This window comes from Syzygium oleosum, unplaced genomic scaffold, assembly GCF_021117445.2.
Source record: "Syzygium oleosum isolate NSW1041296 unplaced genomic scaffold, Sole_v2.1 Sole_v2.18, whole genome shotgun sequence".
In the NCBI taxonomy this organism is placed as follows: domain Eukaryota; kingdom Viridiplantae; phylum Streptophyta; class Magnoliopsida; order Myrtales; family Myrtaceae; genus Syzygium; species Syzygium oleosum.
Genome location: NW_026607502.1, coordinates 4,816,464 through 4,835,063, shown reverse-complemented (window position 1 = coordinate 4,835,063; position 18,600 = coordinate 4,816,464). Strand labels below are relative to the sequence as shown.

At 37.1% G+C, this 18,600-nt stretch overlaps 2 protein-coding genes across 4 annotated transcripts; one reads left to right on the top strand and one right to left on the bottom strand.

Annotated features, from left to right (window-relative positions):
• The first annotated feature begins 1,529 nt into the window (after positions 1-1,529).
• LOC115693866 (glycolate oxidase 1) lies at positions 1,530-6,263 on the top strand. Of its 3 annotated transcripts, none has more exons than XM_030620931.2 (12): positions 1,530-1,692; positions 2,418-2,578; positions 2,720-2,844; positions 3,482-3,528; positions 3,701-3,778; positions 4,227-4,351; positions 4,489-4,555; positions 4,754-4,816; positions 4,895-4,964; positions 5,079-5,179; positions 5,476-5,580; positions 5,780-6,263. In XM_030620931.2, exons 2-12 carry the CDS (start codon positions 2,442-2,444, stop codon positions 5,963-5,965), a joined length of 1,104 nt encoding a protein of 367 aa, XP_030476791.1. In that variant the 5' UTR covers positions 1,530-1,692; positions 2,418-2,441; the 3' UTR covers positions 5,966-6,263. The 3 variants fall into 3 exon arrangements, with proteins under 3 accessions (XP_030476791.1, XP_056175546.1, XP_030476793.1); XM_056319571.1 differs by lacking the exon at positions 1,530-1,692 and adding an exon at positions 1,894-2,207; XM_030620933.2 differs by lacking the exon at positions 1,530-1,692 and having other exon boundaries at positions 2,467-2,582.
• A 5,579-nt stretch (positions 6,264-11,842) lies between these two features.
• On the bottom strand, positions 11,843-14,008 carry LOC115693861 (protein TIFY 5A-like). The gene is made up of 2 exons (XM_030620922.2): positions 13,632-14,008; positions 11,843-12,390 (listed from the first exon to the last, which is right to left on the bottom strand). Exons 1-2 carry the CDS (start codon positions 13,806-13,808, stop codon positions 12,133-12,135), a joined length of 435 nt encoding a protein of 144 aa, XP_030476782.1. The 5' UTR covers positions 13,809-14,008; the 3' UTR covers positions 11,843-12,132.
• Positions 14,009-18,600: the final 4,592 nt, after the last annotated feature.

Here is an 18,600-nt window from a genome sequence, read left to right as displayed (position 1 = left end):
GTCTAAGAAAGTTGTGAATCCATTCAACATCTATATTACTTTGGATTTTACCATTCTAAATCCATTTACTCAATATAAATAATCCATATTATAACACTGCCTACCAAATATTAGTTAAGAAATCGATAGGTATAAACACTGCATACGATTCATTTATTTAAATGTTCACTTTGCATTTGGTCGCATCATCTTATAAAAGGGACAAATTTGCGATTGATAATGAAAACTATTACAAAAAGATCCAATTTGTTACATATTAACCTCAAATTTTGGAAAAAAGAAGAAGCAAGAGCCACTAGAAATCCTAAACCATGTCCATTGTGACACATTTATCACAAAATTTTTTTCTGTGACACCAAAAATCCTAAATTTGTACCTGTGTGACGCATTTACCTCTCTTAAAGTTCTGTCAATGAGAATCGTTAAAAATCTGCCTATATGAATGTCAAAATGCAAATAATATGTAAAAACAGAATATTGATGGAAGGTAAATGTGTTACATATGTACAAGTTTTGATTTTTTATGTCATATGAAAAAAATTAGGCTAAACGTGTTACTGTAGATATAATTTGAGGTTTTTGATATCATAAAAAAGTTCTGGATAAATGTGTTTTTGATGCTTTTTTGTGCTTTTTCAAAAAAAAAAAAATCATTTGTGACATGATTGTTCTAGTTTAAATAAGGGTTAATACTACGAAAAATCCCAAATTGATACACCTGTGACAAATTTACCGTGAACTATTTTTTTGACAAAAAAAAAATCTCAAATTGGTACATCTGTGATAATTTTACCCCGAACTAATTTTTTGACTACCGAAAACCCCAAACTAGTACACCTGTGACAATTTTATCCCGAACTAATTTTTTGACCATAAAAAACCCCAAACTGGTATACTTGTGAAAAATTTACCTTATGTTAGTTTCCGTTAAATTTTATTGTCAAATTGCTAAGTTTAATGACATGTGATAGTTAACGGGTGTACCAATTTGGGATTTTACCACTCTGTTTGTCACAAGTTTACCAATTTATGATTTTTCGTGATATTAATCCAATTTAACGGATATTAACGGGAGGTAAATTTATCACAAACGCACCAGTTTGGGGTTTTTAGTGGTCAAAAAATTAGTTCGGGGTAAAATTATCACATGTGTACTAGTTTCGAGTTTTTGGTGATTAAAAAATTAGTTCGGGGTAAAATTATCACAAATGTACTAATATGAGGTTTTTGGTAGTAAAAAAAATAGTTCGGGATAAATTTGTCACAGATGTACCCGTTTGGGGTTTTTGATGATCAAAAAATTAATTCGAGGTAAAATTATCACAGATGTATTCAGATTTTTCGCGGTATTAATTCGTTTAAATAATTAGTTCAAGATAAGTGAAACATGAGAGAGAGGTCACGGGGGAGGCTCGCGCTTCCATGAAGCAGATTTGGCTTTGAATAGCGCCAATCCATTCCTCTCTCTCTCTCTCTCTCTACGTTTTGTCTGTCGTTTGTCTTTTTATTATTTTAGTCCTTTCTTTCTTGTTTGTTTCTGTCATACTCTTCTTGTTCCGCCCTCCGCCTACGTAAGAGCTTAGAACTCTCTCTTCTCTCTCTCTCTCTCTCTCTCTCTCTCTCGGTGTGTCCTGGGAGATTGATCATTGCTGAATCCTCCAAGGGCCATTTCAGGCAGTACCAAAGCTAAAGGTTCGCTCTTTAGACCACGATAAATTTTTCCTTCGTTCAAATCTTTCACTTTGGTGCGTGCTGGTGCTTCACCGGAAGCGACAGCTTCTTTCGGTTGCTCCTTTTTTCAATCAAGATCGTTTCAAATTTTGTGTTCTTGGGCCGTCAACCCTAGCTTCGCTCGTTGGCTTGGTTGTGTTCCTGGTCCCGGGTTGTCTCTGATGACGTGAAGTGTTCTGTGAATGAGTTGAGTTTGGTGTTTGCTTTTATGTCTGTAGTACATGGGTATGTCAGGAGAACTTAGAGTTCATGTTCAATCGTCGCTTTTTCAATTGGGCAAAACCCGAAAGCGGTGGCTATCTGCCTGAAATGATCAAATTCAAGAACGGTGCTTGTTCGTGAGTTTTGTGTGGAAAAGATAAAAAAGGAGTATTGCATAGTTGTGCTAGTGCTCTTTCGTTAGTACCTGGTGATCATTGATAGTTATTTACCACACCCGGAAAATTCTTGTGTGAATATGATTCCGGACAATGACGGTAAGGATTTAGTCTATAGTCCTAGCTTCTTGAAAATTTTATGTCAATTACCCTGTTTTCCACCCTCTCAATCCTGCAGATATTTGTGGAGTAAGACTCAACCTTTTAAGATTACGGATCTACTGAGTGCTGACCATAAGCGCATGATAATTTTGCAAAAAGAGGGAAGATACAGATATACTAATTCCGAGGCTCTTCCTGGGCAAGCAGATACAATAAGTTGAATTCAGCGAGATGGAGATCACTAATGTTATGGAATATGAGGAGATCGCGAGGCAGAAATTGCCAAAGATGGTGTTTGACTACTATGCGTCGGGCGCAGAAGACCAGTGGACTCTTCAGGAAAACCGAAATGCATTTTCCAGGATCTTGTGAGCCCTTGTGTTCTCATTTGCTCTCACTGCTTTGAGAAACTGTTTGCTCCTCTGGATCAAATTTTTAGCTTGCTTTATGCTTTTGTAATAAGTTCTGGGGGTTCTTCGATAAACATATTTTTCTTTTACTGGAGTTAGGTTCCGACCTCGCATTCTCATTGACGTGAGCAAGATAGACATGGCAACAACTGTGCTGGGTTTCAAGATTTCGATGCCGATCATGATTGCACCAACAGCCATGCAGAAAATGGCTCATCCTGAAGGTAATGTATCCTTTCATGACCTCATTACTTTTCAAAGATTGACTTGTGCTTCAATACATGTTGTTCTACTTGCCTCTTTACATAAATATTGGCAACACGAATTTGACTCTGGATCCCGGTTAATTAGAAAATTATTACTCACTTTATTTGCGGACTTGGCAAATGAAATCAGTCGTAATACAGAAAAATTGGTGTCCAACTACTTCACTCTGGGGTATGCTGTTGTTCCCACTGGATTTTCAATTGATGATGACTAAACGCATTTCGGTGAGTTTAGGAGATATCTATGATCACTTTTACACCCATAGAGGTCATTCGAAGTGCTCTAAAGTTAACTACTCTGTCATTGCATCTAATTGCCCTCCAAGAGGAGCTAAAATCTGCATTGTAGAGAACTTTGTATGTGTTATTCTAGTAGCCTTAATGCAAAGTTTGTTATTCTGGTGGAATTCTATGTAAAAAGGACTCTTCTTCTCAGCTTCCTGGATATCAAGCCAGTTGCCTTCCGCAATTTAACTTGACAGAAAATATATGCCGTGACGTTAAATTGGCATAAGTTTTTCTAGTTGATTATTTGTAGACTCAGTGAAAGAAAATGCACTTCTGTTTTGCTATAAGAAACCGATATTTTTTGCAGGAGAGTATGCAACAGCAAGAGCAGCCTCAGCAGCAGGAACAATTATGGTTAGTATTTCTTCAGAAAAAGGAAATGCTTCTTGTTTGTTCTCTTAGATGCATCCGTTTTAACGCCAAGAACACAATAGATACACGGTGTTGGCTCCTGGCCGATGAATTTTTCTCCATAAAATTCAACTTCAATGGTCTGCCCCTCACATAATCATTTTCATGGTTTCAGACTTTGTCCTCTTTGGCTACTTCAAGTGTTGAAGAGGTTGCCTCAACGGGGCCAGGCATCCGATTTTTCCAGCTCTATGTGAGTTTGAACGACTGATTTTCTAATAATTGTATTTGCATCCTTGATTTTGAGCTTCCGTATAAGTAGCTGCTCTTGCTCTTATCCTCCTGATAATCTGCTTATTTTCAGGCGAATCATTCATTATCTACTGATCTGCAAAATGCCTAATCATACTAGTGCATGTTGTTCCAGTAGTTTAATCGGTCACCTTATTCACTTTTTTCTTAAGATGCATGTACATGTATTTCTTGATTGTCTTTTTTCACCATTCATTCTTCAAGCACTTAGTATGAAGTTACCTATAAGTGTATGAACTTTGTGAAGAATGAATTTCCAATAATTTCCATATTTTCAAAATATTTCTAGCTACTAGTGAAGTGTGAGAATGCAATAATAATTAATATAATGATATCACGATTAATGGAACTTGCTGGTTTCCTTTTCTTCAATGATTGCATATAAGTAGGTGTACAAGGACAGGAACATCGTTGCACAGCTTGTAAGAAGAGCTGAAAGGGCTGGTTTTACAGCTATTGTCCTGACTGTCGATACTCCAAGGCTGGGGCGCAGGGAAGCCGATATCAAGAATAGGTGAGCATCTGTTAGAAGATGATCAGTTGTGCAAAAGGGTTACTTAGCTGAGTAAGGGAAAAAGATTTAGATGTGCAATCATTATCTATTCCAATAATCGTATACAATGGCTTTGATCGACATACTATGCTCTGCAGGTTCACACTGCCACCTTTCCTGACATTGAAGAACTTTGAGGGATTGGATCTTGGCAAGATGGATAAGGTGGGGATTAGATCTTTGTTTTAACTCATCTATACACCGGGTGTGCAAATTTGCCATTTGTTTTACATATCTTCACTCTGCCTTTGAGTTACGCTTGGGTCTTTGGGTTGATTGCCTTTGCTTTTCTCAGCTTAGTGTTGGTTTCGTTTTTGTCCATGTGAGAGTATGACTGAGTTCGTTGTTTTGCTTACTTTTCAGACCAACGACTCTGGATTGGCGTCTTATGTTGCCGGACAAATTGACCGGTCTCTCAGCTGGAAGGTCGCACCACTAACTTTTTGTATCAGACTGTCAGCTGACTAATATTTAGCTGAACTAGTACTGATTTTGCTGGTGCAGGATGTCAAGTGGCTGCAAACAATCACCAAGTTGCCAATTCTAGTCAAGGGTGTGCTAACAGCGGAAGATAGTAAGTGGACAGCGAATTTTAAATCACCAAGTTGCCAATTCTACATGTTGTGTGGATTAAGCATTATATATTCTTGTACTTGTCTCTGAAATTGCCCTTTGGTTTCAATCACAGCTAGGCTAGCTATAGAATGCGGAGCTGCCGGGATCATAGTTTCTAATCACGGAGCCCGACAACTCGATTACGTCCCTGCAACAATCATGGCTCTGGAAGAGGTATCGGCTTCTCTCTACCTCTCTGTTTGATCATTTTCAGTACTGTAATTCCTAGAGTACTCCACACAACTTTTAAGCCTTTCCTAATATCTATACCACCGCTGGTCGCTGAGCTATCGATATGAAAATATTGTCCTTTCTTCTGAAGATTTCGTATTAGATTTTTGAATCCTGCAGTTTTGACACAAATCTCAAGCATAGTCCTTATGTTCAACTCCTCTATCCGTGGATTGCTTGTACATTTCAAGTCTCTTAAGGGTTATTTTTATTACCCTTAATCAAGTCTGCATTTACAGGTTGTGAGAGCCGCTCAAGGCAGGGTTCCTGTATTCCTGGATGGTGGTGTCCGTCGCGGAACGGATGTTTTCAAAGCACTGGCTTTCGGAGCATCCGGCATATTTGTAAGTACTGAATCGTAAAGCGACTCTGGAGCATTTATACTCTATGGCACAGTGACTACACTACTCATTGGAACTTGATTTAGGAAATTGTCCTGAAAGTAAATCCATAGTTTTGGTTTCCTATATGTCTAAACGTTACTTTTCCAACGCGGATGTGCCTGCCTTATCTTAGTAATGCGATCCTCGATTTGATCTCCAGATCGGAAGGCCAGTACTTTTCTCGCTCGCGGCCGAAGGCGAAGCGGGCGTGAGGAAAGTGCTTCAAATGCTTCGCGATGAGTTCGAGCTGACCATGGCGCTAAGCGGGTGCCGCTCGTTGAAGGAGATCGCGCGAGACCACATCGTCACAGATTGGGACGCTCCGCGCATCACTCCAAGATTGTAAAACGGCGATGCTCGGGGTCTTGTAGCCGGATTGGACTGGGCACAAAGATCAGCATCTCAAGTTGCTGCTCTGAGGCAATGTTGTGTTGCAGTTGTTGGGAATTTGACAGATGCATTTGTTGTCTCTTTGGCAACTCAGTGCTTTTGATCTACACTGTCAATTGAGAAACTCAACATTTTTCCCATTATTGGGCACTAATCCAAGCCCATAAACAAGGTTTTATATCAGTGTCCTTAAGCATAAATTTGGTCCAGGCTCTGTGAAATATACTAAGGTCTGGTAATTCATGTTTCTTTTTTCATAATTGTGTTGCATCAAATCAAGATAATTACTTTTTCTACTTAATCCAACATGATTAGGTTAATTAGAAGTGATCACTTATATAGCACATTTACACATTCGTCTTACATAAATTTTTACTTGAATAACCATCATAACTAAACTAATTGAACGCATCTAAATGTATTTAAACCTACTTTAGGGCTTAATCCATACTAGCTCAACTATTTTTCCTGTTTGACCCAAAAAAATATATATTTTCCTGCTATAAGTAGGCTTAAATAAAGTAATACCATACTTTTTTGAATTTTTTTTTCTTTAGTCTCTGCATGGGTATCATTGTGTCATTCTCGAATAATTTTCTCTCTTATTTGCTATTATTCATATAATTTTTTTCAGAACTTTTTAGTTAGTATAATTGAAACTAATATCTAATTAGGGTGGTTTTAGCATGTTTTTTCTCTATATTTTTTTTTTACAATCACAATGATACAATCGATCTAATTTTTTCCAAAGATGCATTTCTCTAGATTTTCTTAAATTTGAACTTCATGTGGATTTTCCGGAATTGTTTAGTAGTATAGAGGAAATTAATACTCACATTGGAGTGTTCTTTTATGTGTTTCTTTTTTCTACTTTCCTTTTGTCTAAATATGCGTATTCTCATGGTTAAATCCTTTTCTAATTAATTTTCAAGTTACTATAGTTGAAGTTAATAAACAAACATAATACGGTTTTTCCCCTTTTTGTCTCTACGTGTGTATGTGTTGAGGTGGCATCTTTAGAAGGACAAAGCCAAATACGTGGTCCATTCTAAATTTGCCACATGGCATGAGAGAGTGATAATTTTTTTTTGGTATAGGCGTTAGATGGTGTTTGGACCAAACTTCGATCACCTCAACAAATTCGACAAATAAAAATTATTTTAAAAGCGTACTCCCTCATTTTGTTCACTTAGACTTGTCCATCAACACGGATCATCCTTCTTGTCCTTCACTTTGTGCCTGTTGAAATATTGTCCAACATCGCTTCACAACGGGTATTATATGCTTTTTATATTTATGTGATCTCCATTCACCTATCAGTTTAAATTTTTGAATTGGACTTTCTAACATGTTATGTGATCGCTTTTATTTTCAAGAGAGTGCTTATGAAAAGATATCGGGATGCTACATACTTTGAGGTGCTCAACATTAAAAGCTAAGACGAAAATGAAAAAAGCAAGTGTGAAAAGCCACATTGACTAAGCTTTGGCTAGTCATTTGCAAATGGACCAATGTTTAAAAACCAAGTCACATCATCGGAAGAGACTCGATTCTTGATGTTTACATTATCAGCCAACATTTAAAACACATGGAATGAGATTGTAAGGATTTCTTTCTTTCTCCACATCGTTCAAGATCGATGGGGGGGTTGGGTGGCTGGAACCATGCTCGAAGTTTCCCATTTGAAAAAGTCCATGTTGAAGTTTCCATTTCAAATTGTGACGTCTGACATATTGTGGCACGATTTCTTCACTATTTTGGACGTTCAGCTTTGGCATGTGGCAGTACATTTAGTGGAACTTTTGAGTGGGGCTGCCAAGAAAGTCCTAATTCTGTCTTTTTCACACTCATTCATAAGGAACAACACAACTAAAAGTTTCACATTGAGATCCATCGATTGATGTTCTAGATAACCTTGAGGACTGGTGTCGTTGGTGGGAGATGTCGGGGGGATTTGCAGTGCAAAAAACAGGAGGTTAACCGATGTGCAAACTGCTCATGATCAAGATCATCTGCACATGTTAAATGGATCTAACTAGGAATTGGTGATCCTTATCCCCACCCTGCCGCGAGGGAGGCTGGTTGGGTGAGGCATCTTGCGTTGGGCAACGCTGCTCGCAGGGCGTCGCCTAGCGAGAGGTCAAACTTTAAGCAAAATTTTGAAATCGGTGCATGTATATTCCTCTTTTTGCCATATATTTAAGTAATAAATCACGAAAAAAAAAACTTGCAAATGTCTAGATGTCTACCACTCACAATATAAAGTTAACAATATATTTATATTTTAAATGGATAAATCATGAGTGATATATATATATATATATATATATATATATATATATATATAGATTAAATCTATATATATCCCAATATCCATATTTTAAGATTTTATGTCTAATTACAATCTAATTATTTAACTAATAATGTATGTTTGAATATATCGTTTTTAATTGATCATCTATATTAAATTAACTAAATATGCATAGTAAATATATTTTTTAAAAAATATAGAAACGGGACATTTTTAAAGAGAAAAATTGCCCCATTCTAGGGACCAGGCACCGCGGGACACGGATTGCTCGTGTCCTGCCTATCTCTAGCATAGACTTAATCAACCCACGGGGCTAACATCTTTCATAGGCTTCTAGGTAATCGGATCTCTACGCTCACGCCCTTAAATTATAATATCGAAACAAATAAAAATGTTTGATACACATTATGGATCCATTAGGATTAGATTCTTGTTATAATAGGTTACCTGACATAATATCGCAATTATTGTTGATAAAAGATCTGGGCTATATCTCTCCACTTCAATCAATTCGCACATTTCATACCTTAGGTCGACATCTCAACTTCTGCGTTAGAGGGAGAATCCTAAGAGAAATAAACGAAAAAGCAAACAATATCAAATTTATTAGCAACACCATAGTCAAAATTAAATAAATGGTTATGTACCAACGTGATGCGCATTCATATTGTTTTTGTAGTCGGCCAGCTTTTGTATATGAACGATATTCCTCCTCGATGGACATGCAATTCTCATTTGCTTGTCTTTTCGTGGACCACTACATAGTACACGCGTGGCCTCTTGTTACCCATTTATCTATATGATAAACAATTTTAAAATATAATTTCATACTCACATTTATTTCGATAGAGCCCATTGTGAATCATAATGGTACATTTTATTAAATGAGAGACAATTATTCTTGTTTTACGGAAATTTGGATTCATGCCTCCCTAATTGGACCAAATCTTTGAAAATTGATTCTTCTTAGCTAATTATTTAATTCACCTCTTAGCATTTAAGATCTTATGAGGTTCAACATAATCAAGAGAGTTTATATGTCTTAATTCATGGGTAAGTTGATTTTCTTAATTCCATCAGTAATAAAATGCATTAGTTATAGGGTTAATACCACAGAAAACCCCAAACCGGTACACCTGTGACAAATTTACTAAAAACTAGTTTTTTGACCACAAAAAATTTCAAATTGATACACTTGTGATAAATTTACCCAAAATTAATTTTTTACCACAAAAATCTCCAAACTGGTACAGTTGTGACAAATTTACCCTCTATTAAATTAGATTAATACCACAAAAAATTATTAATTGGTAAATATGTGATAAATAGAGGGATAAAACCCTAAATTGATACACCCATCAATTGCCACGTATCATCCAACTCAGCAATTTGACGGTAAAATTTAACGGAAATTAACGGAGGGTAAATTTATTATAGATGTACCTATTTGGGATTTTTGTTGGTTAAAAAATTAGTTTGGAGTAAATTTGTAATAGGTATACCCATTTGGGGTTTTTTGTGGTATTAACCCTTATTTATATCCTTCTACGGACTCGGAATAATAACCAATCAAAAGAATAAATGTGTCATGTACGTACTAAAGTTAACCAAACAATTGCGCCCAACTTCTTACTATTAATAGCATTCAAATAAGGCAATCTCTTTCCTTGGTTGAAGTGTATTATGAATTGTTTAAGGGATTCTATCATTCTAGTATACTTTTCATGTTCGATCGTCTGAAATCGTCCTTAACGATACACTCTTTGAACATTGAGATTCTGGTGTCGAACTTCTAACTTATTAGTTTCTTGCAAACTTTTAATTTTTTTTTATGGGTAATTGAGCCGTAAGGAACACCCGATCAAAATAGATTTTCTAATTTAAGTAAGTTTCGTACTTTCCGTGGTTTCTAGTTTGAGCAAGTTTCCTAAAACTGTATCCTATTTTGGATACAAGTATTATGTACACATAGGGGATGGAATTCTAGTTGGTGATTACACACTAGAGCAAAACAAAAAAAGTGTCTCTCTGCAAGTTTTTTGAGTGAGTTCTCTACGAGAAATTATGAGATAATATTTGTGTGTTTATTTTGGGTTTATTACAGGGTTAGAAAACACTCAAGGATTAGGAAATTTTTCCAAAAAGTCCTAAATCTATCATACGGACGGCAATTTAATCATAAACCTTTAAATTATGCCAATTTAGTCATAAACCTTTCAATTATACCGATTTAGTCCTAAAATTTTTAATTATACCAATTTGGTCTTAAATCTTTTGATGATTTGCCAAATGTAGTTCTTCCATCGATTAATCACAAACTCGGCATGGAGAGAGAGGCTCCTCGATTCAAGTCCAATGAACCCAACGATTCCACATACAATCTATCAAACTTTCTCACACTAAACATCAAAATTCAAACTAAAATCTTCAACCATCAAACAACCTAGTCAAGAGTACCAAATAGATCAATCTAACTTAACCCCTAGAGTTTTCACTTACCTAAAAAAGATTTGAGCAAATTAAAGCTTTAATTAACTTCAAAGCAAAATAATCAAAAACATAAATTAACAACTCTCAATCTTTTTAAGCAACATAGCTAGTTTGATAAGATGAAGAGGAAGTCCATCAAACTATAAGCTTTAGAAATACCAACGTGAGACCCTTGTTTTTTCTTGGAAGATCGGTCAGTAAAAATCGAGATAGAGAAGTTGAAGACTTTGAAACATTTTTTCATGGAGTTACATGACCCAGGGGAATGTATTTAGAAGACCTCCTTGAATTACAGGGGATAAGAATGTTTAACCAAGATTAAAAGCAATGATAATATTAGGTTAAAATCACTAGGTTGAAGTTGAATGAGAGGTGATCGAATTAGAAGGTGACAAATGTCCTAACTTTATTGTTCTAAAGTTGATATTTTGATAAAATACCAAGATATCCGGTAAACCAGTATATAAACGAGGAAATTAATGTCCGTTCTAAGCATGGACAAGTCTGAAAAATAGTTTGAACCGACTAAAATGTTCCGTAAAGTTATCAAATGCCACGCGAAACTCAACTCAGCAAATTTTTAACCTATTGCCTATGCGATACGCAAACTCAGAGCAAATTAATCTCCATTAACAAACAATGTGGCGATATATGTTTCATTGACGCTCTAAATAATCAGCCCTAGAGCAAATATTCGTTAATTTAACCCTAATGGAATCACTTTCCGAAAAGTACGGACACGAAAAATACATTTTGAATCCTTCGCGCACTACAACGTTATTAATCCAATTGAAACAAAACCTAATTTTGTTTCTTGTGTTTATCCAGTTGACGATGGTACTGAAGTGATCTTTCTTTTTTTTTTATTTATTTACAAAATTGGCATTTAAGTAATCACTCGAAAAGTTTTACCATCGAAGTGAGCGCGTACATAAGTTATGGCACTTCTAGTGTCCCTTTTTCCTTTTTACAAGTAATGTTGGATTCTTGACAAATGACCATATCCATAATACGATAAAATCGTGGCAAAAATTTAGCTAATGCACGAAATCTTAGTTTCTCGAAATTGGTTTACATCCAAATCTGCAGCTATAGCTCTTACCGATCCATAATAAAATCCCAAAAACCAAACGAAAGTATCCGTCCGGATCATCAGGAGCCAACAAGGAACTTCAATCATGAGCCACATGACACATCTGAATTGCAACCTTTTTACACCATATTCAAGTCAGTCAATCAAGAACATATCTTTTCCAAGAAGCCCCAACAACATCCGAATGGCACGAAATCTCTCAAAAAAACTGAACTAATCAAATTAAAAACTAATACTGATGATGATAAGGAGAAGTGGCTTGGATCCGATGCTGCCGCTTCTGGAGGAATCTCTGCAGAGACCTCTTCATGGAGAGGCCTGTGGAATTGTAGACCTGAGCCTGCGGACTCGGTGTCGAGGGCTGAGATCGCAAGCTTGGCGTTGAGGGCTGAGACCGCAAGCTCGGCGTCGAGGGCTCCGACCCTGTTGGAGTCTTGCTGCTTCTCTCCTCCATCTCTCTATTGGCAAGCAGAATTATTGCTTTGGCCTGAGAAAATCAGAGGATTAACGAAACATATCAGCTAAGGTGAAAACTTAAACAATTGATGAAAATAATTGAGTGAAATGACAGTTCATGCCATAAGAATAAGAAAATGCATGGTAAAGAATTCAAGAGAATAATTTTGATCGAGTTCCCCTAATTCGGTCATCTCAGATGCAGATTTATTTCGTAATTTTAGAGGAATTGGAGTTTAATTTTTTTGAATGATTTGCAAAGTAATGTGAAAATGGGAAGATGGGCGTGTTTTCGCAACCGGGACGGGTATACCTAATATTCTATAATTAAAATCTTGTCGGGTCATTTTTCAAATGAGTGAATCTTATAAATTAGAATTTTCCATTTCTAACAACGATCAATCGTTCTATAAATGTTGTCGATTGAAAGATACTTTAAGACCCACCAAACTTGCGAGGAAACGATGTGGGGGAGGTGTTGGGATGGGATCACGTGGCTAATTACATTAAAAAATGTTAGGGAGAAAGTCCGATGAAGATGCAAGTCAACGTTGATGACTGCTACAGCAGAAGCCACGAGTCTTTTGTTAGAATCAGGAGTCAAAGTACACGCTACTTCCTCCTGGTTTCCTGCCCACCTCCTAACTCATTGACATTAAGTAATTAACCAAAAAAAGAGAACAAAATTAAAAGAAAATCTCCTCCAATTTTCCCGAAAACCCAATCTAATACAAGAATTTTAGTTCTGATTGTCCTAATAATACTTGTTGAGCACAAAATATAAATGCCCACTTGGAGCGATTCTTGTTTTAATCTTGCAGCTCGCGCAATTTAATTTAATTTAACGAAAAAACTAAAAAATATTTTTAAATACGTGAATATTGAATTGGAAGATTTTTTGTAATATTTCATAGTTTTCGAAATTTCCACATGCTTCAAATCTTTTGAAGGGAAGGTGAAAAAGCGAGAAAAGATTGTAGACAATCAGACCCAAAACCTAATTTTGTTTCTCGTGTTTACCCGTCACCAAAGGTGGAGATGGAAGCGAAGCACTTTCAAGCGAATTGAAGCTTCGAAAATGAATGAGATCGTATGCTTCTGTAAGCAACTCAGCAACTCTCTCTTATGTCTACTCTAGATTGCAATATGATTATTGGAAACTCTCTCCATCAAGAAAGGATTCAGACACATCAAACTATTCTGTCCCTTAGAGAAACGAGGAACAAAGAAAAGGGAACATGATCTTAAGAAGGAAAGAAGCAAAGAGCTTACCTGCAGTTCAGTAACGGTGGAGGCAGAGACTTTGCCATCGTAGAATACGGTCAGCTTCCGCTGCTCTTCGCGTGAGCACTCGGCAGACTCCGCCGACGACACCGACGACGACGAAGCCAGGAAATCAGAGACGGAATACGGCTGGAGCCGGAGCTCGAGATCGAAGCTCCTCTTCATGACGACGGTGACAATGGTATTCGGAACACGCCCGGATCGAGTACGTCGGCGCAAGAAACTGATCGAGAGCTCGAAAGGTTTTGGAGATGGAGATTTGCTGCTGTAATTCAGACGAGTCTTCTGCTCTTATTCTTGGGTTTTAATGATGGGTTTGGGTTTAAATACAAACCGGTCTCTTCTGCTGTCCCTTTTATTCGTCACGAGTTTCAGTCGCCTCTCTCTCTCTCTTTCTGTCACCATATACGAAGAAACGCATTTCCCACGGACAGCACACAAGAAAGCAAGGAAAGGAAAACGAGAGAGAGAGAGAGAGAGAGAGAGAGAGAGAGGGACACGCCAGTTGGATCGAAGGCGGTGAGACGAGACCTAGGGTTCGATTCAGCACGTGCGCAACGTGTTTTTCGCAGGTTACGCCCACCTTTCCGCTTTTTCTTTTTGTCGTTTTTTCTATGTTTTGTTTTAAGTATCTTGCGATGACCGTGTTCGTGCTGTGCTGTGCTGTACTTTCCGAGAGTCGACAGGCAGCCCCCTTGGCACACTTTTCATCCTTTGTCGGAATGATAAAAGATCCATCATAGGGCGGCGTGATCAATTTGATGTTTGGGAAAAATCTCCTTTCAGCCCCCCTTCGTAATAATTTTCAGGATTCCCTTTTTCTTTTTTTTTGTAACTGGTGTTCAGTTTTTCAGTTCGACCGGTCTTTAATTACACGAACCCCTATTTTTCGATGGTCCATATTTAGTTATAGTTATGATGTCGAGCCTTGCAATATTGATTAGGAGTTGTTGTGATTCGTATGTAAAATAAGCCCCGAGTTGAGGGTGGTGGGGGTGGGGGTGGGGGAAGGGATGGAAATCTTTATATAAGGACCGTGACAGTAAGAATCGCGATAAATGCGTCATGTGATGGCGTGCCGCGCTAACAATTAATGGTAGATATGAGGTTGATCACCTCCAATTGGCCTCGAGAGAGAGAGAGAGAGAGAGAGAGAGAGAGAGAGAGAGAGAGAGAGAGAGAGAGAGAGAGAGAGAGAGAGAGAGAGAGAATTTATTTTTCTTCCTAAAATTACAAGATTAGGAAAATAAGGGGTTTAGACAAACTGTTTCGTACCTTGATATAATTAAATAGTTTGTCTCGATCAGTTAGAGTTTTGTTTTGATGAACTTTGTATATCCTTTATTTCTTTTAAACTTAGCGATTCTCCAATTCAAATTCTATTTATGGTATGACACTGAAAAGTTTTGAAATGTGAAGGTCAAACCAAGTCATGACAGTTTGTGGGTGACCGGTTCATGGGTGATCCAGTTCCCGCCCAAGAACTGGATTGATGCCTCCTGAAATCAGATCGGACCGGTCCGATTCGGTTCTTGGGTGGATGAATGATACCGATAAAATTTCCATTTTTTTATTTGTCTTTAGTTGTTCTTGATAATTAAGGCGTATCTATAGTCCGTGAGTTACGTGTAATATTATAGGTTTCATTGATATTTTTCCAACTTTTGGCAAAATTTGGTTGGAATGAGCAACTACTGTTGTGTTTTGATTAGTCCTTGTCATCTTATTTACGTGCATAATTAAACGTAATCGCTCCAGTCTTGAATGGCCTTCTTTTCTGAAATAGGAGAGATTAGGTTTTTTAACAGATTTTTAAGAAATTGATAAATTAAAAAATTTTAAAAAATCGATCTGGTCCTTGAAATCGGGAACTGGACCGAAATTCACCGATTCAAATTTTATAGAGCAGGGAATCGGATCGGTGCTTCCGGGAGCCACTCGGAACCGATTGGTCTAGACGGTTCCCAGGTTCTTTTTGCTCACCCATGCTTTTTGGTTTGTTTTAAGCCAGGTCCTAAAGCCATCACGTTTCCATTGCTTGAAATTCATGTGGAGAGCTCTTCTCCATCCCACTTTTGAGAGCTCACGGAGGCGGATCTAAGGTAAAATATGGCGTACGTTTACGATAGTAGATCGAGTACTCTTTGTTTTTCTATAAAAAAAGTGTCCTTCTTTCCGACGGGATCTATCCTCATTTTTTAACATGAACTTTTGTGCCATTTGCAAGACGAAAGCAGAAGAAGATGGATTTTCCAGCAGTAATTTGCACGAACAAAAGAATATATCAGATAAGGAGCATATCACATCTTGTCAATCAGAGTCATTAAACCCTCTTCTAGGTTTCTTGATTCTTTATAACTTGTAATAAATAGTAAATTCATTTGCTTATGTGAATTTAGGCTCCGTTTATTTTTCGAAAAATAAATAATTTAGAAAATATTTTTTCTAAAAATGATTGTTTATGTCGCTTATAAAAATGAATAAATGGAAAAAAATTTCGTCGACCACGAAATATTTTTATATAAGTTGTCGTCGCAAATGAAAATATTGCAAATAAAAATATTTTTTACCGGCTAATCATTTCGAGCGATATGAGCGATCTTTTTGGGAATATATTTTCCAAATCATTTCTTTTTTGTGAAATAAACGGAATCTCATTATCAAAACACGAGGAGAAGATTCTATGGGCGCCACAGTTAACACGTTTTATCTATGAACTTAGGATCGAAACATGTTCGTACTTGAATCGGTCCCCCTCTCTCTCTCTCTCTCTCTCTCTATCTCTCTAGCAATTCTTTATGGCAATTTCAGTGAAATTGAGTTTGGCAGCTCGATACCAAACAGCGGTCCCTTTTTAAGCGGTGACTATTCTTCATGGAAAAACCCTAACTTATTCAATATCATTGACCTAGACAAGAGCAGCCGCCGGGCACTCTATTGGTTGGCCGGGTTGGCCGTCGTGGAGGCTTATTGTTTCCGGAGCTCAAGTCCATGAAGCAGGAAACAGGAAAAATGAAGAAAGATGAGAAGGGAGATTCAATAGAAAATCTTTTCTCGAAGAACTTTGGAGTAGTACACGTTCGCCCCTGAAATTTCAACCCCTACACGATACTTTTCTCAAGTTTCATGTTGTTACGACAAGTAGCTCTTCTTTATTTTTTTCCGTTAACATGTGCAATGGGCATGACTTTTTAGGGGTAAATGTATATTTTCATATCATTTTATAGAAGAAATCTCCCTTTTACTCTTAATTGTTGCAAGAAATGACATATATAGAAAACGGGAGAAAACTAAATTAACTAAAACAATGATAATAGGAAAAAGTAGATATCAATAATATTTACTGCAAAATAAAAATTGTTAACATTTGATGACCATGTCCATTTTAATGGAACTAAAAACGAAAATTCAAGAAAAGAACAACACAAATTACATAAAAAGGTCAAAGGCATCAATGACAAAAATTTGAAGCGACAAAAAATGATTATGCATTATGCATATTTAAAAGGCTTAATTAATGCAGAAACTATTGATTAGTAAAAACATGTAAAAAAATATTATAAGAAGGAAATGATGTATTCAATTCATAAAAGGAAATGTAATCGAAATCCAAGCATATATTTTTAAATATTTATGATTGATCAGTCGGTGCTTTTCATTAATTAACCATTTAAAAACACGCAACGAATATCCAACTTTCGTATTTTGACCTTTTTAATTGAGACTTTCTCCATTACTTAACTGTTTTTTTTCCCAAAAATATCTTATTAGTTTCTATTAACATATTCATCAAATTTAAACATTTATATTTTTTCAGTATCACTTGTGATATTTAATTTTAATTAAATTTTTAGTTAATTCTCTTTTCTTCATTTTTTTAATAATAAAATCGCCAATATGTCGATTTGCAAGGTTGGTTGGGTGATAAAGCGATTGGCATTCTTGTGCCTAAAAAAGCAAACGATCTCAAGTTCCAAACATGCTCGCATAGTCACTTGGTGCGATGACGAAGACGTAATTTCCTTGCAATTCTCATCATATTCCGGACTTGTACAGTTTATCTTTGACCATATCGAAAAGACGTACTTAGCTTGATAAGCGAAAGCGGGCCTAGATTACACCAACCTCCATAGAAAACCAAAAAGGAACTACAAGAGCAACAAGAGAAAAACAAAAAAAAAACAAATGACAATAGGCTTCAACGACCACGCTTAACTTGCACTTGCATGACTAAATTTATAAACATTAGTCTTCTTAACACATTCCTATCCATATGCTTGGTGAGGGAAATTCAATATACCATTTCGAGACCCATTTGAGTATATTCTAGGGAACATGTGCCCCGGGTGTATACAGATACTATAGCAAAATGCAAAGAATATCTCGTGGGAGCCTCCCACGTTGATCTCGATCAAATTATTTATTATATTAAAGATATCAATTCAGAAAATTCATCGAGAAAAAGAAAGCAAAAAGGCAGAGGTGGGTCTGAAGAAGTGGACTGGTTCGATGAGCTTGCTTGTGACGTGTCATGGATCGGGAAAAAGATCGAATAGGAAAGGGTCCGGGAAAAGATCGCGTTGACCCAGCTTCGTCTTCAGACTCGATCTTCGTAAATCCCGTCAGGCTGCGTGCGCCTTGAGCATCTTCTTGGTTTCTTCTTCCTTCCCCTCCGTTCTTGAACTCCTTCCTTCCCTCTGTGGGAAAGAGGAAGGTGCGCCCGTCAATCATTAGCTGGCGGGAAGGGTACAGCAGACCGTGATGAACCTTCGCCAACGCAACTCCAGCCACCACCGCCACCCCTCTCTCTCGCTCTCTCTCTAAAACCAGATCTGTGGTGGCGTGAGGTAGCTAAAGCGATCTGGTGGATGTCTCGGCCTCCACGTGGCCGTACACCGCATTCCATTCCATACATGCAGGTGGGTGCGTGCACCGACGCAGAAGAGAGAGGAGGGGA

Excerpts from the sequence above, each read along its gene's own strand:
- LOC115693861 (XM_030620922.2), bottom strand. The coding sequence starts at position 13,808 with ATGAAGAGGAGCTTCGATCTCGAGCTCCGGCTCCAGCCGTATTCCGTC. Across the intron at positions 12,391-13,631 it reads CCACCGTTACTGAACTGCAG|GCCAAAGCAATAATTCTGCT; the intron begins GTAAGCTCTTTG and ends TGATTTTCTCAG.
- LOC115693866 (XM_030620931.2), top strand. The coding sequence starts at position 2,442 with ATGGAGATCACTAATGTTATGGAATATGAGGAGATCGCGAGGCAGAAA. Across the intron at positions 2,845-3,481 it reads GAAAATGGCTCATCCTGAAG|GAGAGTATGCAACAGCAAGA; the intron begins GTAATGTATCCT and ends TATTTTTTGCAG. Across the intron at positions 4,352-4,488 it reads GAAGCCGATATCAAGAATAG|GTTCACACTGCCACCTTTCC; the intron begins GTGAGCATCTGT and ends TATGCTCTGCAG.